This window comes from Psammomys obesus, unplaced genomic scaffold, assembly GCF_907164565.1.
Source record: "Psammomys obesus unplaced genomic scaffold, mPsaObe1.curated_primary_1811, whole genome shotgun sequence".
In the NCBI taxonomy this organism is placed as follows: Eukaryota; Metazoa; Chordata; class Mammalia; order Rodentia; family Muridae; genus Psammomys; species Psammomys obesus.
Window position 1 is genome coordinate 12,687,722 of NW_026592118.1, and position 18,417 is coordinate 12,706,138.

The 18,417-nt window shown below is 48.0% G+C and overlaps 1 protein-coding gene across 5 annotated transcripts in view; it reads left to right on the forward strand.

The window, feature by feature from the left end:
• Positions 1-18,417, forward strand: part of Prkag2 (protein kinase AMP-activated non-catalytic subunit gamma 2) — a 252,269-nt gene that overhangs the window by 155,075 nt on the left and 78,777 nt on the right. For all 5 annotated transcript variants that reach the window (XM_055612650.1, XM_055612651.1, XM_055612652.1 and 2 more), the window contains one exon: positions 11,230-11,444. In XM_055612650.1, coding sequence (XP_055468625.1) covers positions 11,230-11,444 — 215 coding nt within the window. The remainder of the gene's footprint in view (positions 1-11,229; positions 11,445-18,417) is intronic.

Below are 18,417 nucleotides of genomic sequence, written 5' to 3' on the forward strand. Positions count from 1 at the left end.
TGTGTGTGTGTGTGTGTGTGTGTGTGTGTGTGTGTGTGTGTGTGTGTTCATGCTTATGTAGGCGTGTATTGGAGAAGTTCACATACATGTATGTATGTAGGGATAGAGGCCAGATGACAACCTCAGGTGTTATTCTTCAGAATCCACTCACCTTTTGTTTTATTTACTTGTTTGTTTGTTTGTTTGTTTGTTTGTCTTGAGACAGAGCCTCTTAACTGTCCTGGGAGTTTCCAAGTTTGGCTAAGCTAGCATGCTCCAGGGGTTCCCCTTTTTCAGTGATAGGGTTACAGGCATGGACTTCCAGGTCCAGTTTTTAACATGGGATCTGGGATCACACTCAGGCCTTAATGCTTGCACAGTAGGTACTTTACTGGCTGAGCTAACTTGAACAGTGCCAGACATCATGTATGCTAGGCAGACACTTTACCAATGGAGCCATATCTAAGCCCTTGAGGAACCTTTGAAAGGGAATGAACCAGAACACAGACATCACAGTGACCATGAATCACTGTGCCCGAGTGTTCTGGGGTCTCCAGCATCCTACACCAAAACGGACCTAATGAGCAAAGACCATTAGACAAAACCTATGAGTTCACTTGTCTCTGGGCTTCTCATCTATCATGGGCCTTCACTTCGTATGAGTTGCTTCTGTGAGAGCTCCCCACTCACGCCTGCTCATCAGTCAGGTACAGAGTCTTACGTTCCCATCTAGAGAATGCTGGGAGTTCTGTTCTGTGTCATCTCCTTTCGTTTTCATTAAAATGTAAACACCTCCAGGGAGAATGATGGAGCAATGAATAGTAATTGTGCACAGATTATCCTGGCCAAAAAGGACCCAGACCCAAGCCATGGTCCTTAGCCTTCACAGTGTTAGGATTTGGTTAGTGAAGGGGGAAGCAGAGAATTCTATGAAATACATACAAGAGATGGTCTGTGTTTTACTGTGTGGTCCCAGCTGAGGGACTTGAATTGTCACAAGGCTAAGGGGGCCTGCAAAAATCATCAAGGGAGAAAAGGAACATAATCAGGAAAGAACATTGGTACTGATAGGTGATACATGAATCTAGCATCTTTTCTTGAACTATGTATTAAAGATATTTATAATGCATGAGAAATATATATCACTCTCCCCCTTTTGTTTTATTTAAATATATATTAGTGAGAAATTTTTAATCTGTAATTCTAAAAAATGAGTGAGGATGCCAAGGAGCTGCTGTTTATGTGGTCAGAAGTGTCTCTATCCATTATATTAGAAATTAAACCTCAGGACCTGTAAAATACTGATTCATTTACAAATGGCAAAAAAAATAATGTTAAAGTGGTGTGTGTTTAGAGCGTGTAAAGGGCCCCAGAACCATGTGTGTGCCTGACACAGCAATGGCAGGCACAGGCTCCTCCCAGTCTGGAGCCAGGGATGAAGACAGGTGGAATGGGCCAGGATCACTCTGGAATGCAACCCACCAAAAGCAGGCAATGGAGCAGTGGCCTAGAAGGGTGACCTAGCAACTCAAATTGTGGTCAAAGAGAAAGAATAAAATGATTGAAGTCATGGGTGGGAGGCTGTCATGTGGAAGACAGCCCTGGAGAAAAAGAATGTGTTAGCCTAAAAGTCACTTTGGTGTAATACCCGAGAAACAGTATAAGTGGTCGAGCTAATGCATAGGACTGGGCTTGTTTTATGCATTGGTTGCTTTGGAAGTTGGTTGAGTAGTTGGTCTTGGAGACAGGGTCTCATGTATCTCAGGTCTGGCTTCAGACTTGGTTTGCTAGTGGAAGATAACCTTGAACTTCTGATCGTCCTGCCTCCACCCATCAAATGCTGAGATTCCAGGCATGCACCACCATGTCCAGTTTTATGTGGGCTGGGGCAAAACCCAGCGCATCATGCATGCTAGCAAGCATTCTGCCCGCTAAGCTGCCACCCAGATCCCTGCAGTGTGGCACATAGGAGTGGCCCTTATGATCTGTGGCCCTTCAAATTTCTTAAACTACTGTGGATGGAATGCCAGCTTGTCTTGGAACCCCCTTAGAAGAAGGGCTTCCCAACTCCATCTTGGCTGACTCTGGCTTAATGGCCAAGGGTACCAAAAGGTGGCTGTGACCTGGACTTCCCAAAGGAAAACTCCTGTCTGCTAAGGAGGAAAGACTGCTGTTACCCTCATGATACCAGGCCAAGGGTCGGGGGAGCACAGGGTGGCTGGAAGTGACTCCTACCAGAGTCAGTCAGGTGGTCAGAGACAGCTAGATGGACTTGGGTTCCTGACGAGCTGCCCTTTTCCTGGGATCTTGTATTAATGGTGCCTACTGACTATCCAGCATACAGTTGTTAGTCATTCTGCAGTTCTTTGCTTTCACCTCATAATCATCACAAAACTCGCTAGGATAGCTTTCATTTTCAGACAGAATCCTGAGTGTTCAGGGTAGTATGGCCGCGCAGATCTGCTCATTTTCAAGTACTAACCTAGACACGGAGCTCTGACTCACCAGGGGCCACACAGCTAGTGACTGAGGGCTGCTCCAGAGCTCAGGCTGACCTCCGCCCTCAACAGAGAAGGCTGGAAGCTGGAGGTTGCATCTGTAAGAACAGGGAACAGGGACGTTTAGCTGGATTCCAAAGGGCCTTTTCAAAGAGGAGTGGTGGTGGTTTCAGAGCCAATAAGGAAAAGAGGCAAAGGCCTGCCTAAGCCTAGGAGCAAGCAAGCAAAAGCAGAAACCCATGCCTGTCCAGGAGAGGGGTCAAGAGAGCTGTTGCCAGTGGCCGAGGCAGGTGGGGAGAAGGGAGAACTGCTACACACTCGCTTCCTCCCATCTCCAATAGGAATCTGTGTGAGAGCCAGAGTAGTGTGTCCTCTCCACTCTTGCAGGACGGCACCTGAGGGCAGCACCAGGGCCACCAAGGTGGCATGCCTGCCTTTGACATCCAACAGTGCAGGGTTGAAGGGCAGTGTGGGAGGACTGGATGGCGACTAGGCCAGAGAGGCACCCTGGAAACAAGGTTAAAAAGGACAACAGAAGGGGCTGGAGAGATGGCACAACAGTTAAGAGCACCTCCAGAGGTCCTAAGTTCAATCACCGACACCCCTATGGTGGCTCACAACCCTCTATGGTGGGATCTGATGCCCTCTTCTGTCATGCAGGCACACATGCAGATGGAGCATTCATATTATGAATAAGTAAATCTTTAAAAAATAATAATAATAATAATAAATAACAACAGAAGCCAGACCACATGGCAAAGTCCTGTAATCCTGTTACCTGGGAAGTTGAGGTAGAAAAATGGCAAGTTCAGCTCCAGCTTGGGCTACAGAGTGAGTTCAAGGCCATCCTTAGCAAGCCTTGGACAAGTTAGTGAGGCCCTGACTCAAAACCAAGAAGGCTGAGAAAGTGGCTGAGTGATAGAGGGCTCGCCTATCATGCACAAAGCCATAGGTTCAAATCCTGATACTGCAAATGAATGATTAAAGGTCACAGCAGAGCTGTCCTAGAGGGAAGACATCCTAAGCAGACGAACCCCGACTGTCTGCTTCTGCAGCCATGCCCCTCAGACTCCAGTGTCGTACACATCGACTGTGATCAGGCATGGTCTGGTGATTTGTTTCCCCTTTGACAGTGCATGATTCTCCAGCAATAAGGGTTTCTGCCTCTCCCTGTTGATAGCATTTTTTTCCAGCACACGTCCTATGCCACTGCTCCCCTGTGGCCCGCATCAGTATCCCCAAAACTAAGAACACTAACCAGGCCCTCATCACTTTTGAAACTTTGTGTTTCAAAGGCCACACTGACAGCCCCTCACCCCGATCCATGTCAAGAGAACAGTTGTTCTTCCCGGGACTGCCTGGTAAATTTGCAGTCAGCAAAGTGAAGTCTGTCCCCCTTCTGTCACCCACGCATGAAAAGGCCAGTGCTGTCTCATGGCTCCAGCCTGGTCCATTCACACAGAACAGAGGGAGCAGGGCACAGGCATAGCCAACTGGGCCGCTTGGCTTCTTTGTGTCAGGGCGTACGAGGTGGGCTTGCTTCAGGACCCATGGTGAGTTAGGGGTAAATGCAGGCCCAGAGCTTCTGAAGCACAGGCCTCTGCTTCCGCCTTGCCCAGCAGTCTGGAAGGCCAGTGCTCACTCCTTTCCACTGACATCTCTGCCCTGCCTTCTTCTCCGCCCACTCTCAGCTGCAGCTCCCACCAGCAGCAGGGCCAGCCAGGCCCTGTGAAGTCACCGGCTCATGGCTCCCTGGTGTCTGGAGACACTTGCCTGGCATTCTGTGTGGCTGCCAGGGTCCATTTCTGTTCACTCACTAGGCTTATTCATGGGCTTGGCGGCAGGCAGAAAAAAAAATCAAAGACGTTGTTCACCCTCAGAGCTGACAACTGTCCACAGCAAGACCCTTCAGAAGCAGCAGAGGGACGCCTTCTCAGAAGAGACCTAACAAGGGGACCATCTGGGTTCCTTCTTGGGCTACCATGAGCATTACCCACCTTGTATGAAAGTCATCTGCACTGGAGACCATCCATGCTCTCTAGGTGGAAGGCCCAGGCTTCAGCTGCTGCCCAGTCCTGGCTACAGGCTAGCTGCTCCCCCCTGAGCCCCTCCTGCCTCAGGGGCATGTGCATTTAACACAGGGGATGTTTCAGAGGTACGGGGTCTGCTTTTAGTTTTTCTCTTGTCCGTCCTCCCACCATACCTAAAATGGGCCTCTGGCTTCCCCTTCCTCCTGCACCAAGCTGGGCCCCAGAAGCTGCTGGGCACTACTGATGTGCAGAGCAGGCACCTGCTCTTGTAGATAGCCAGGCTGTAGTCTGTCCAGCGAAAAGGCAGTAGAGAGTCTATGTAAACAGCTCACACCCAGCATAGCCGTGAATGTGGGCTAACACACAGTCATAAGCACACTTAAAACATGCGATTCTTTTATGATTTTGTTTTGTGACTTGATTGTATGGTTATTGAGCAGGAACTTTATAAATGACAGCACCTGTCTCAACATCAAAAGGCTAGTCCAGCTGCACCTTGGGTTGTAAAGAGAATTGAGACATGAAACAGCATTCTCCCTCTTGCCTCTTGATTTACTAATGGTCACACCAATATTCAACTAGAATATCACTCAGGAATGGAATGCCCTCACCAGTCTTACAGCCATCCCCAAATAACTACTGAGAAGCCCACACCAAAGTGATGACAGTTGATCTTTATTCCTTCATTTCCTACTAGCTGGGAGGGAAATCTGCCTGCCCACCTAAGTATGGAGAACACTCAGAGTCCCAGGCCCAGTCTCTCCTCACCCTTTTCTTATCACCTCTTCCTGCCCTTTCTAGGCACTCGGTACTTCCAGACTCTTTCTTCTAGGCCTGTGAAGCGCCTCCCCCAACCCTCAGAGACAGTTCACATGGCTAAGATGGAATTTCACAAGATTCTGCGTCTTTGATCCTTTCCCTCAGTGGCATCTCAATTTATTTACAGTAAAGGAGTTTGGGAGCTGGAGTGAAAACGTATGAACTAGGCTGTTTACTTGACAGAAGGAGCGGAGAAGTAATTCAGTGTCTTCTGACCACAGGCTCCTACATCTGAGGTGTGGGTGACTAAGGGGCAGGTGAACCCAGAGTGTGTGGCTGGACTCTGCAGGCAGCAGGAAGACATTCCCCCTACCAGGGAGAAGAAGGGACAAACTTTTATTCTAGTAAGGTTGTTCCCTGTACCCCTAAACTAGTCACACACTCTCCATAAATGTGCACGTGAGCCTTACCCTACATCTGGCATTTCAGCTGTCCCTTCACCTCATACCTTTCCCTCCCTCACCCTGCCATGCTCTGTATCTAGAGTGCTCCCCAGTGACCCACGTGTTGAAGGCTGGGTCCCCTACTTGGTCCTGCTGGGAAGTTTAAGCAGTAGGGGCTAGGCATGTTTCCTTGAAGGAAATTGTGGCTCCTTCATCTCTTTGGACTTCTGTCATGTGACATGGCCATGAAGTAGGCAGTTGCCACACACTTTTGTCGTAATGCACCACCACTGGCCCAAAGCAGCATGCCAACCCATCATAAACTGAACCAAGAACCAGGGTAATCCTCTTCTCTTGTTAAGTCAGGTGAAATGACTTATGAAATAATGGGTATGTGTTAAGTCACAGAAAGCTGCCTGACACAGCCTATGGAGTCACTGTGCATTTGTGTTCCTATGGGAGTTCCTGGCTCAGGGAGGAAAGCAGAGTAGAGGTGGGGCAGGCTGAGTGGAAGATGAGAACATCTCATGGCCTTGGAAAGAGTCAGCCGAGTTTTCTTGAGGAGGTAAGAGAGTTAGCACCCACATCAAAAGGAGGGTAACCATCCCAGCAGAAAAGGCCATTCTGTTGCTCCTCACCCACGAAGGCTCAGTCAAAACTATCAGTGCTCCAGTGCCCTTCTGCCACGAGCCTTCTCTACTGGCCTCTGTTGATGTGGGTTAGGATCTTCCAGCATTTGCACAAGTAACCTACAAGGAATCAGGACTATGGGAGAAGCTTGATGGCTCGTGCCTCCCTGAGCCCTTTTGAGCAAGCTGCCTTCCTTGAGTGTTAGCCAATCATAGGACCAGCAGGGAGTTTTCCCTGTCTGTGAGGCCCCTCACTCAGCAGTGACTGGGCCTCTTCCGGGGAAATGGTGTGAGCAGATAGCTTCTTGCAAAGATGGACAGACAGAGATGTAGAAACAGAGAGGAAAGGAGGGAGCCTTTCTCTGCAGACAGCAGTCAGCTTAGGATGACAAGGCCCTGGTGGAAGCTGCACAGAGCTGGAGAGAGGCTAGGGCATGGGGTGGGCAAGAGCATGGCTTCATAGCTGTTCATAAAAGATCAATGGATAGAAAAAAAGCAATTTTCAAAATACATAATACATTCTTGTGTAATTACCTTTTTTTGTTGCTATGACCAAATGCCTGAGGAAAACAGTGTAAGGAAAGGTCTGTTTTGGCTCACGCGAGGGTGTAGTTCATTGTAGTGGGAAAGGTATGGCAGCAGGGGAAGGCAACTGGGCACGTCGAATCTGCAGTCTGGAAACAAAGCGAATGCTGATGCACACACTTCCTCTTTTGTTCAGCCTGGGACACCCAGTCCATGGGATGCTACCCACAGGTCAAGCTCTCTGGAAAACTCCCAGAGATATGTTTCCATGGTGATTCTAAATCCAGCCAAGCCTACAGTGAAGGTTGGACATCACTGTACCCACATTATAAAGCAGGGGAGAAGGGAAAAGTATCAGTGGTTGTTCCCTTCCCTGGAGATAGCTGATGTTTCTGCATCCTTCCGGGGATGCTGCAGACGTATGCAGATCGGCAGGATGTGAACACTGTATCTATAAAAATCCTCTCCCCCTCCTTAGAAACTCCAGATGGCATCATTCCATGCCAAGGGTTCTCTGCCTCTTCTACTTGCCAGCTCCCTCACATGGGGAGGATGGCGAGGCTAACCACTTCCTGTCCTGGCACCATTCCATAAGCAGTTGGGATGTGAGCTCTCCTGTTAGAATTCACAGAGTAGTGACCTCAGACGCTGGGTGAGGAGGAGCAGCTCTGAGGAATAAACCAACAATGTCTGCCCGCGTGAGCGTGCCTGTGTGAGTGTGAGTGTGTGTTCATCTGGGGAGCTGCAAGCATATGTGAGTGCACGTGTGTGCCCAGAGGACCGCCCTGGGGTTGCTCTTCAGGGGGCATCCACCTTGTTTTAGTTTTGTTTGTCGGTTGTTTGTTGAGACAAGGTCTTTTGCTTGGCCTGGAATTTTCCAAGTGGGCTAGTTGAGCCCTGGCATCCTCCTGTCTCTGCCTCCCAAAACTGGGATTACAAGCACACATCACTCTGCCTGTTTTGTTTGTTTGCTATTTTGTTCTCTTTTTAAGTGGTTTTTGGGGATCAAATTCTGGTCTTTATTCTTACAAAGCAAACACTTTCCTGACTGAGCCATCTCCCCAGCCCCACTTCTGTAGTTCTGATCGGCAAAATGACCTCCTGGAGGGGACCGGAGTTCCACAAGGAGAGCAACAGAACCAAAAACTCTGGCCCCAGGGGTCTTTTCTGAGACTGATACTCCAATCAAGGGCCATTCATGGAGATAACTTAGAACCCCTGCACAGATGTAGCCCATGGCAGCTCAGTCTCCAAGTGGGTTCCCTAATAATGGAAACAGGGGCTGTCCCTGACATGAACTCAGTGGCTGGCTCTTTGATCAGAGGAAAACAGTGTAGCTAGTGCTGATGAGATCTGACAGGCTAGGGTCAGATGAAATGGGAGGAGGAGCTCCCCTATCAGTGGACTGGGGGAGGGGAATGGGAGGAGAAGAGGAAGGGAGGGTGGTATTGGGAGGGGATGAGGGACCGGGCTACAGCTGGGATACAAAGTGAATAAACTAATTAATAAAAAAATTAATTAATTAAAAAACATTTATAAACTAAAAAAAAGACCTCCACAGAGGTACTCTGTGTCTTTTGGCAAGGGGCACGGTGGAGATGAGGGAGGGAGGGACTGGGAGGGAATGAGGGATCGGGACACGGCTGGGATACAGAGTTAATAAAATGTAACTGATAAGAAAAAAATAAAATTCAAAAAAAAAAAAAAAGAAAATGTGTGTGGAGATGTGAGTTGGACCAGAAAGTCCGAATGGAGACTAGGTGGGTTTCTCTGTGTAGCCTTGGCTGTCCTGGACATGCTTTGTAGACCTGGCTGGCCACCAACTCACATCGATCACCTGCCTCTGCTTCCTAGATGTTGGGATTCACCAGCAGCAGCCCAAGGAAATTTTGTCTGTGGTCCATGGAGACTGGCTATCAGTTCTTTCTGTCACAGTGGGCCAAGAAGGAGTTGGAGATCACTGGGGACTGGCCCTGTTGTGACACATGAAAACCGCTGTCCTTCATTGCCTTGCCAAGAAAGAACTTTAGAATATGTACACGACACAGGTTTTTTTATTTGTTTGTTTTTAATCCTGCCTACCTGGCCCACCCTGCTCTGTTGAACCCCATCAGCCCCCATCCTGTGCCCATTAGAGGTTAGGCATGCCCACAAGGGAAACGCTTAGGCAATACTGTATTGTGGGGGCATTTGGGGAGACCTGCTTGACGCTTAACAAAGAAGACGTGGAGACATCTTTATAGTTTAAAGCTGTTGGCCTTTTGCTGGGGCAGACTCTCAGCTACTTCCCAACTAACCTCACTTCCCAGGCATGGCATCCCCGCCACCTGGCTCTGTCTGTCTACCTCCCTGCTTCATTCCAATCCATGCGCCTGTCTCCTCTTGTCTGGTGGATCTGTTCCAGCCTTTCTGCCTCTGCCCTCCTGCCATCAGCTCTCCCCTCAGCAAAGCTACCAGCTCTTTATTCTTCAAGAAGCTAAGTTTCAGTCTGAACCAATCAGCAGCAGGACAATGCTTGATCTACCTCTTTGGGTTGCCCTTTGGCACTAAGGGCTGCGAGACATTTACCACCAGCAGCTTGCTTTTTAAAATGATAATCTCAGAGACTCAACTTTGGGCAGATGAGGAAGGACAAGCATTTACATTTAGAAGGCTTGTAATGGGCTATTGAGAGGACAATGCCAAACATTCTGCCAGTACCCCGTAGAAGACTTGTATAGCCACATAGTGAGTTCAAGGCCAGCCTGGGATATATGAGACTCTATCTGAAAGAAAAACAAAAGTCCAAAACCAAGGCATAGGCAGTGCCGTGCCCCCTTCACAGTCTGCAGCTCAGGGTCTGTCCCCATCTCTTCTGTCCTCTGGGGTTGCCGTCCATCCTTGCCTTCTCATATTTGTGCATAGATAGCCCTCTGCTCCAAGGATCTGTAGCATATTCTCTCTGTCTTTCTCTCTCCCTTTCTCTCTCTTCCTCTGTGTGTGTGTGCGTGAGCACGCACGCATGTGCACATGCATGAGACGTGTGCGTGCACGAGAGCACAGCACGTATGCATCTATATTCCTTCCTTCCTTTCTTTCTTTCTTTCTTTCTTTCTTTCTTTCTTTCTTTCTTTTTGAAATTTTTTGTTATTTTTTAGAGTCAGGGTCTCACTGTGGAGCCCTGGCTGACCTGGAACTCACTACGTACAGTAGCCTGGCCTCACATTCCCAGAGATCTACCTGCCTCTACCTCTGTCTCCTGAGTGCTGGGTCTAAAGGCATGTGCCACCATGTCCAAACACCTCCTCATTTATGAGGACATTCGCCATACTATATCGGGCCCAGCCCATACCGACAGGACCTCAGCCAAACTTGATTAACCTGAAAAACCCCTGTATCTAAATAAAGTCACATTCACAGTCCTGGCCACTAGTCTCCAGTATGTGCTTCCAGGGATACAATCTGACTCTAATAGTTAACTGACAATGTAATTGGGTGTACACGAGTGATGGTTGTCTGTCGAAAACAGTTTCTGGGATTGCAGGAGCCCTGTAATGTGAACAACATTTATTCTGGCAGATTCATGTCCCCAGTCCCCATGCAGCCTTTTATTGATAGCCCCTCTCCCACTGCTCCCTTCTCCTGTCCATCTAAGGCACAGCCTCTTCCTGGCATGTACTTCACAATGTGTTCCTAAGACAAGACTGTATTGCCAAGAATGTCTACTTCCCACATCTCTTGTGCGCATGCACACATGAGTGTCAGAGGATGTCCCTGAGCATCACCAAGTAGGTGAGGCTGGCTGCCCGAGCCCCAGCCATCTGCCTGCCTCTGTTGCCGCTCTCCAGTGCTGAGAGCGTAAGTGTGTAGCAGCAAGCCTCACTCTCTCCTGTGGACTCCAAGCTCAAGTCCTGTGCTTGCAAGGCAAGCACTTTCCTGTTCACCCATATTGTCCTGTGACTTCTGCAACAGTGACCTTGGTTCTGCTGAGCTCTCTGCATCTCCCCGTAAGCAACCTCCATCAGTATGGCTCCATGGTGTTTGCCGTGGCACATGAATGGTGGGGAGAGGGAAGAGAGCAAGCAGTATTGCCAAAGGGAGAAGTGAGACCATGTGGAAGGGTAGAAAAGGCAAGCCCTGATGACACCACGACTCTATGAACATCCACAACAAGGGGCCCTGCTCACACCTCAGCATGGATGGTGAGGGTGTTTCTGAACCCTGAATTTCTAAGAGGCTGTGAATGCACTTATTAAACTCTTGCCTGGTTTTTTACATTTACTATTTCAGGGTTGTTTTTGTCAGAGGAAGATATGGGCTCTCAGGAGGAGAGAACCCTCTCTCTGCCAAGGCCACACCTCTAATGAGCTCTGTCATTTCCCTGCAGCCTCCAGTGTCTCCTCCTCTCCGTCAACACCCACCCAAGTGACCAAGCAGCACCCATTCCCCCTGGAGTCCTACAAGCAGGAGCCTGAACGCCTAGAAAACCGTATCTATGCTTCCTCGTCCCCACCGGACACCGGCCAGCGCTTCTGCCTGGCCTTCCAGAGTCCAGTGCGGCCTCTGCTGGCTTCCCCCACACACCATGCTCCTCTAAGAACCGTAAGTCTGAACCTTCTTCCTGGGGCTGGGCTGGGCTACAGGGAGAGGACAGTGCTTCCGCACACCAGCTGAGGCCGCACACTGCTAGCATTTTCGAATTGTGCTGTCCTAAGTCACAGGTTGAGAAAAACATGCAGGGGGCAGGTGACACGGTAGGAATCAGAGGAGAAGCTGTGCCATTCTCTCCCCTGGGAGCATGGGGAGGAGAAAATCTGTTCTCTCTGCTTCTTAAGACTCGTACCATGGATGCACCAGTTGGATTTGCCTTGACTAGGTTGTTAAACTATCACCAGTAAAGCAGAAGTTTAAAAAGAAAGACAGGGATTATGTTCTAGATGTTTAAGCTCTAGCATAAACTGACTTGATATATAGGATCTTAGAAAGTTAGTCACCTGGAGGGATGGGGGCAGCATGTCTTTGTGGATGTCGGAGGATTAGCTGAGAAGGTCTGGATTGTTCATGGAAGAAGACAGATTCCTCCCACACATAGATACTATCCAAGCGTACATAGTGCCCCAAGCGTGGAGTCCGTCCCTACTCGTGCTAGCCTGTTTAGCCTGAGTTAGGTGCTCTCAGAGTCATCTCTGAGCCCACAGAGGACACGCCAGCATAGATGGAGCCCTGCCATTAAGTCCTGTTGGTTTTTCTTTTCCTTTCTTTTCCTTTCTCTTCTTTTCTTTTGTTTCTGGGGCGGTGACAACAAATCACAGGCTGCCACTGGAGAGTGGTTCCAGGCCCCCAAGGGTGTGGGATCCTTGTGGGCTCAGTCCCTTTATAAAATGGCATGGCTTTGACGGGCACACAGGCACTTCCCCTGTAGATTTTTAAAGCCTCTTTGGATAGCACAGTGTAAGCTTTATGCATCATTTAGACATCTGGACAAAAGTGCATATTTACTACAGAGACAGTCTTGTTTCAAATATTTCCAGTCTGCAGTCTATTAAATCAACAGGTTCTTTACCTGTGGAGAAGAAAGCAAGTACCCAAACACATACTGCATTTCTACATGGTTCTAAAGCTAAAAGTCTGAAGTGAGTGTTTGGGTGGGGTTGCTTCCAAAAGCTTCCTTTCTCCCCTAGCTTCTGAGGTGGGGGGCTTTTCTAGATCCTAATTCCACCTCCTAAGCCACCTTCCCTCTGTATCTGCCTGTGTCCCAATGTCCCTCTTCTTAGGACACTAATCATCTTGGATTAGAGTTCACCCCAATGGCTCCTTTTAACCTGGTAACAGCCACAAAGACCTTATTTCCAAATAAGAGTTCCACTCACGGGTACTACAGTTAAAACAACAGCATATTCTCAGGGGACACTGTACAGCCCACAACAGTTGATATCTTTGGGGAGAAAATGTGTTTGCCAAGCAAAAAAACATACCGTGACTGCTCCTCCATTTACTCAAAAGGGCATTGATTAAAGGACTCTTGGCAGTGTTCATTTGCATAGCAAGGGTTAAACTGCCAGACATGTCTCTGTCTTCCAGAGCTTACATGCTTACTGGCAATGTATTAAGTAGTAGTTGGGCAGATAGCTGAGTCAGAGTGGAAAGTTGATGGCTGGAATAATGACTGGAGCTGACATAGTACCAGATGAGCTGAGCCTGGAGTTTAAATAATCAGAGAGGCAGAAGAGAAACTTCCAGAAAAAAAATGACCCGTAACTGCCTAGAACTGGGTGTCAGTCAGACACTGGCTATGGACAGGGATAAACTCCAAGGCTGTCATCCTGAATAAGGTAAGCTGGACAGCAAATGACAAATACTTCATGGTCTCACTTACATACAGTTCCTGTCCTTTTCATAGAAACAAAAAGTGGAGTGCTGGTTTCCCAGGGGCTGAGGGGAGAGAGTGACATTTTCTTAAATTACATTGGAGGGTGGGGTGTCGTATGTGTGTCAGAGCATTGTGCAGAGGTCAGGTGACAATTTTCCAGTCTCTCTTCTTCCTCCGTGTGGATTTCAGAGATAAAACCCAGGCCCTCTGGCTTGGCAGCAATCGCCATTACCCACTGAACCATCTCACCAGCCCTGGGTGACATTTTTTAATGGAAGTTTCCCTTTGGGAAGATGAGACAGTCTTGGAGATGGATGTCATGATGGCTCATGACAGTGTAGATAGCTTGATGTCACAGAACTGCTTGTTTACAATGGCACAGCAGGATCCCATCCGTGGTAGTTGTCTACTTAAAGCTGCAGAAAACCAGAGTGGCCACCCATGGCTTCCCACTCCCGTTTTGAAATTAGGCGTTTCAAAAGTTGGAAAAGAAGGGCTAAGGGACATGGCTTTAGCAGGTTAAGTCCAAGCTACACAAACATGAGGACTTGGATACGGATCCCCAGCATCTGTGCAAAAGCTGGGCGCAGTGGCCCAAATCTGTAACCCCATTTCAGACAATAGGTGCTTGGAGATGGCTGGCCCTCCAGCTGGCTGCATTAAATAACTTGAGGTATTTAATTCAAGTTCAGTGAAGTGACCCCATGTCTAATACAAAGTGGAGAGCCACAGAACAATACATCTGATGTCCACCTGTGACCTCCACATGCATGGTCACACACACACACACACACACACACACACACACATCAGGAAAGGATGTCCCCGCTGGCTACTTGCCACTAACACACCTAACCATCTGTAAATGTCGCCCTGGGAGGGTGGCCCCGCCTGCATGTCCACAGCAGCAGCTGCAGCCACAGTGGGGCAGAAGCTATTTGACATTCATACAAAATGCATCCCTTTATAATTGGATCTGTTGAATGTCTTTAATTTATGTGCTGTTCCATAAGAGCTTGGCTGATTTTGTTAGCTTCACTACTGGCATAATCTTTATGGAGAGATATGCACTGCTTGAAGATTTCTGGGGCCCTAAAAATATTTCAACATAATTTATCTCTGCTCTTTCCATAAACGAGGACCATGAAGATCATTTTTTCTAAAGTCAGCTCCCATGAATTTTATTCTAAAGTTGGAAAGAGGGATGAATAATTAGTCCTTAGCAAGAGCACTTATCGAAATCCTTTATTTATTCAGCAAATAAATACTGGCTGGAGGCTGTCTTGGTCAAGTGCTGGTCCAGAGTGTGTGAAGCCCAGTGTTAGTCTCCGGCTAGCCTGGGTGAGAGGGTGACGGATCCATGAGCAACACTCATGGGACAGACTGTGAAACCCCCCCCACTGGACCAGCAGCCCTGTGTATGACACATGGGGCTTCAATAACTAGCCACTAATTGATGAAGGAAAGTGCTTTGCCTGGAAATGGGGGTAGGAGGACTATAAAGCATGCTAGAACCTGTCTACTTATCATGGGGGAGCAATCTGTTCTGTCCTGGTGAGTAGAAGGCAGAACCGCTCTCTCAGTAGGGAAGAACAGCTTTGCGTTTCAGAGTGTATGTTGTCTGACTGTAGAGATGGGATGGAGTGTGGAGGAGCAGAGGCAAGCTGGAGGCAGCGGGAAGTGGTCCAGGTCTGGTAGCAGGTAAAGGCAGAGAGAATACAGTAGCAGAGAGAGAGCTCTGAGCAAGAAGAAGCAGAAGGCATTTGGAATTTGGTGAATGATTAATTCGAGGAGGAAAGGAAGAGTCAAGGCTGATTCTGAAAATTTTGCCTTGACCAGATGGAGTGGATTTGCTGGGTTTGGGAGACCAGTGAGTAGGAGTCAGGCGGCCCTGGGACAGTGAGGCACTGTGGCTCCTGAGTTTAAGGGGAAGAGTATAACTAGAATTGGACATATGAATCCAGGACTGGAAGCATCTTAATAGAAATATAAAACATTGAGGCCATGTTGCTGCTGCTGCTGGTAAGCAGGCACTCCACCACTAAGCTACTCCCTTGGTCTTAGAATTTCACTTTTGAACTGTGTCTCAAGTCAGAGTCTCCAGACCAGAGTTTGGGGTATTTTTATTAAGGGAGTAATCTCAGAAAGAGGGGAGGAAAGTAAAGACCCTAAGCCCCACGATAAGCCCGTGGAAATCAAGCTCTGCCCCATGAGCTTGGATCTCCAGAACTGTGAGCCAAAATAAACTTCTCTTTACTTCAGAAGCAGCTTGTGCCCAGTGTTCCATTGTGGTGATACAAAGCTGATTAATACAGAGTCCAGCATCCGGAAGGTTTGGTCTCTTGGAGGCCTCCCTCCTTGCCTACAGAGGTTTGGCTATGTTCTCTCATAGCCTCTTCTCTGGGTGCTTGCATCCTTCCTACCCCCTCCCGTTCTTGTAAGGACCCCAGTCCTTTTGGGATACCCTATGACATCATTCAGCTTTCCTGAATGGGAATGGAGCTGGGAATGGAGCTGACAGTCTTGTGCCGTCTAAGTGTACGTCTAGCTGCTTTTCAAGGCCCTCCCTTAGCCTTAATTACCACTTTAAAGCCTCTGTCTCACGGAACGCAGATAAGCGAAGGATAATGAATTTGAAAGACAATTCAGTCAGATAATAATTACTGTCTGAAGCCACTGAGATATGGGGGGAATTGTTACATGATAATAAATAGCTAACATTCATTTCCTTGTGGGAAAGTGACCTGAGCGAAAATCTTTTTTAAAATTGTGTCAACCAACGTCATTGGCAAGATTTTGGGTTTACATAGCCTGAATACTAGTGGGGATGGGGGTGTCTGGCCAGTCAGCTCTTCAAGGTTATTTGAGATGAATAGCCGTGTGTGTGTGTGTGTGTGTGTGTGTGTGTGTGTGTGTGTGTGTGTGTCCGTCCATGTGTGTGTGCATACATGTGGGGGTGAGAGGCTGACCCAAGTTGTCTTTCTCTGGCACTCACCAGCTTATATTTTGAGACAGGGTCCCTCACCAAGTCCGCAGCTCACTGATTCAAGTAGAGTGGATGGCCAAGCCCCACAGTTCCTCCTGTCTCTACCTCTCTAGTGTTGGGATTACAAGTGCCTGTATTTTATGGTGGTGCTGGGGGTTGATGGCAAATCCTCATGCTGACATAACAAGCACTTGATGGACTGTGCTGTCTCAACACAGCCTTTTATTTTGTGCCAGTCTTAAGACAGAAAAGCTTTATACCCTGGTTTGGTCGTTACCTATTACGTACCTGTGGCAAGCCATCATCCTGTGCCTGTAAACACATGCAAAAATGTACCAATTATTTTTTTTTTTCAGACAGGGTCTCATATATCCTAGGCTGGCCTCAAACTGTGCAGCTGAGAACAGACTTGAACTTCTGATCCTCCTGTTATTGTGGGTCTGTCCTACTATGTGCCTGCTTTATGTGGTGCTCAGGATCAAACCCAGGGCTTTCTTTGTGCATGCTGGACAGGCACTCTACCAAAAGAGACACATCCCCAACCCTGCATTATTTTTCAGTTTTAGAAGAAAAGCGCCCTAGAAATCTATAAATATTTCAAATTGCATTACATTGAGAAGTTTTTATATATACTGCTTTGATTTTACATTCCTGTCTGCCACTTGAAATACCCAGTGACAACCTGATAAGGACCTGCCTTGGAATGTGTCTGTCCAGAGGTGGCAAACTAACATTTCTATCACTCATCACTCACTACAGATTAGATGTTTTAAAAATAGTGTGGAGGGGCTTGACATTGGGTCAAAGAAGCTGCTGAGAGGCCTAGTCCATGTGAGAGCCACAAAGCTGGAGCTTTTTTATCACTGTGACAAGATAGCCAGAGAACAGCTTTTCTCCTAGCTACCTGGGCTCCTAAACTGTTGGGATCCTCAGTCCAGGAGCAGAGAAGAAGGCAGCGCCCAAGACAGGAGCTCCATCCATTCTCTGAGTCTTTGAGAATCTTGTATATCATTTTCTCCAGGGTAGCTGAGTGCCAAGAATACACCAAATCTCCCTTTCTCTCTTTCTCTCTCCCTCTCCTTCACCCTCTCCTTCTCCCTCCTTCCCTTTCTCTCCCCTCCCTGCCTCCCCCCTCCCTCTCCTCTCTTTCCCTCTCCATCTCTCCATACCCCATCTCTGAGTGGCGAGATTACAGGTATGTGCTCCCCCATCACACCTGGCTGGGAACCAAAGTCAGGGTGTGGTAGGCAAGCACTCTACCACCTGAGCAAATCCCTTCCTCCTGCCTGCTTCTCCCATGTCCCCAGGAGCCCACAGAGAAGTAATTCCCCTAAAACCTTCTTATTTGTGGGCCACTGTCCCAGGCACTGAGTACTCAGTGGTGATTTTGATAACCCCTTCCCTGAAAGTCTCCCCAGCAGGGAGAAGGGATCTCCCAGAAGAACAACTCTAGAGCTAACGCAGTCAAGCAGTGTTCCTCCTTTCCTCTTTATAACAAAACTCACAGAGGGGGAGGGCTTCTGAATATCCACAGGACAGGGGGGCATGCTCAGTACTATTCCAATCACAGGGATACAAAGTGGAGTAAAATAAATCAGAGATTTCCAGGATGACTTTACCTCTTCTATTGAGCCAACATAGGACACGTGGTTAAATCATGTCCGTCCGTGTCCTCTAACCATGGCAGCAGTCACTGTAGGATCTTCCTTAAATTTTCCATCTTAAATGAGTAACCCTGCCTATTGCCAAGAAGAGACCATGTTTAGGATATTGGTGTTGTATGAGATGGGCTGTTCCCTGCTGCTCAATATAGCGATCTCCCAACAGTCTCACCGCTGAAGGCTGGAACAGCAATGGCTGTTGGCCCTATCTTGGGCTGGTGGAATAGAAAGTATCACCTGCCTCAGCCTTGGACCTTAACTGTGTGTTTCTTACATAAGGAACTATCACGGTATATTTTACATCCATATTTATTGCTGTATGGTTCACCATAGCAAAGAAATGGAACCAGCCTGGATGTCCACCAACAGATGAGAAGAGAAATGTGGTGTAAATACATGGTGGAATTTCATCCAGCCATGAAGAAAAATGAAATCACAGTGTTTGCAGGAAAGTGGATTGAATGGGAAATTGTGTGCTAATGAAATAAAGACAAATACACTCTGCCCTGCTATGCAAATCCTGGGGTTTAATCGTGTGTGTGTGTGTGTGTGTGTGTG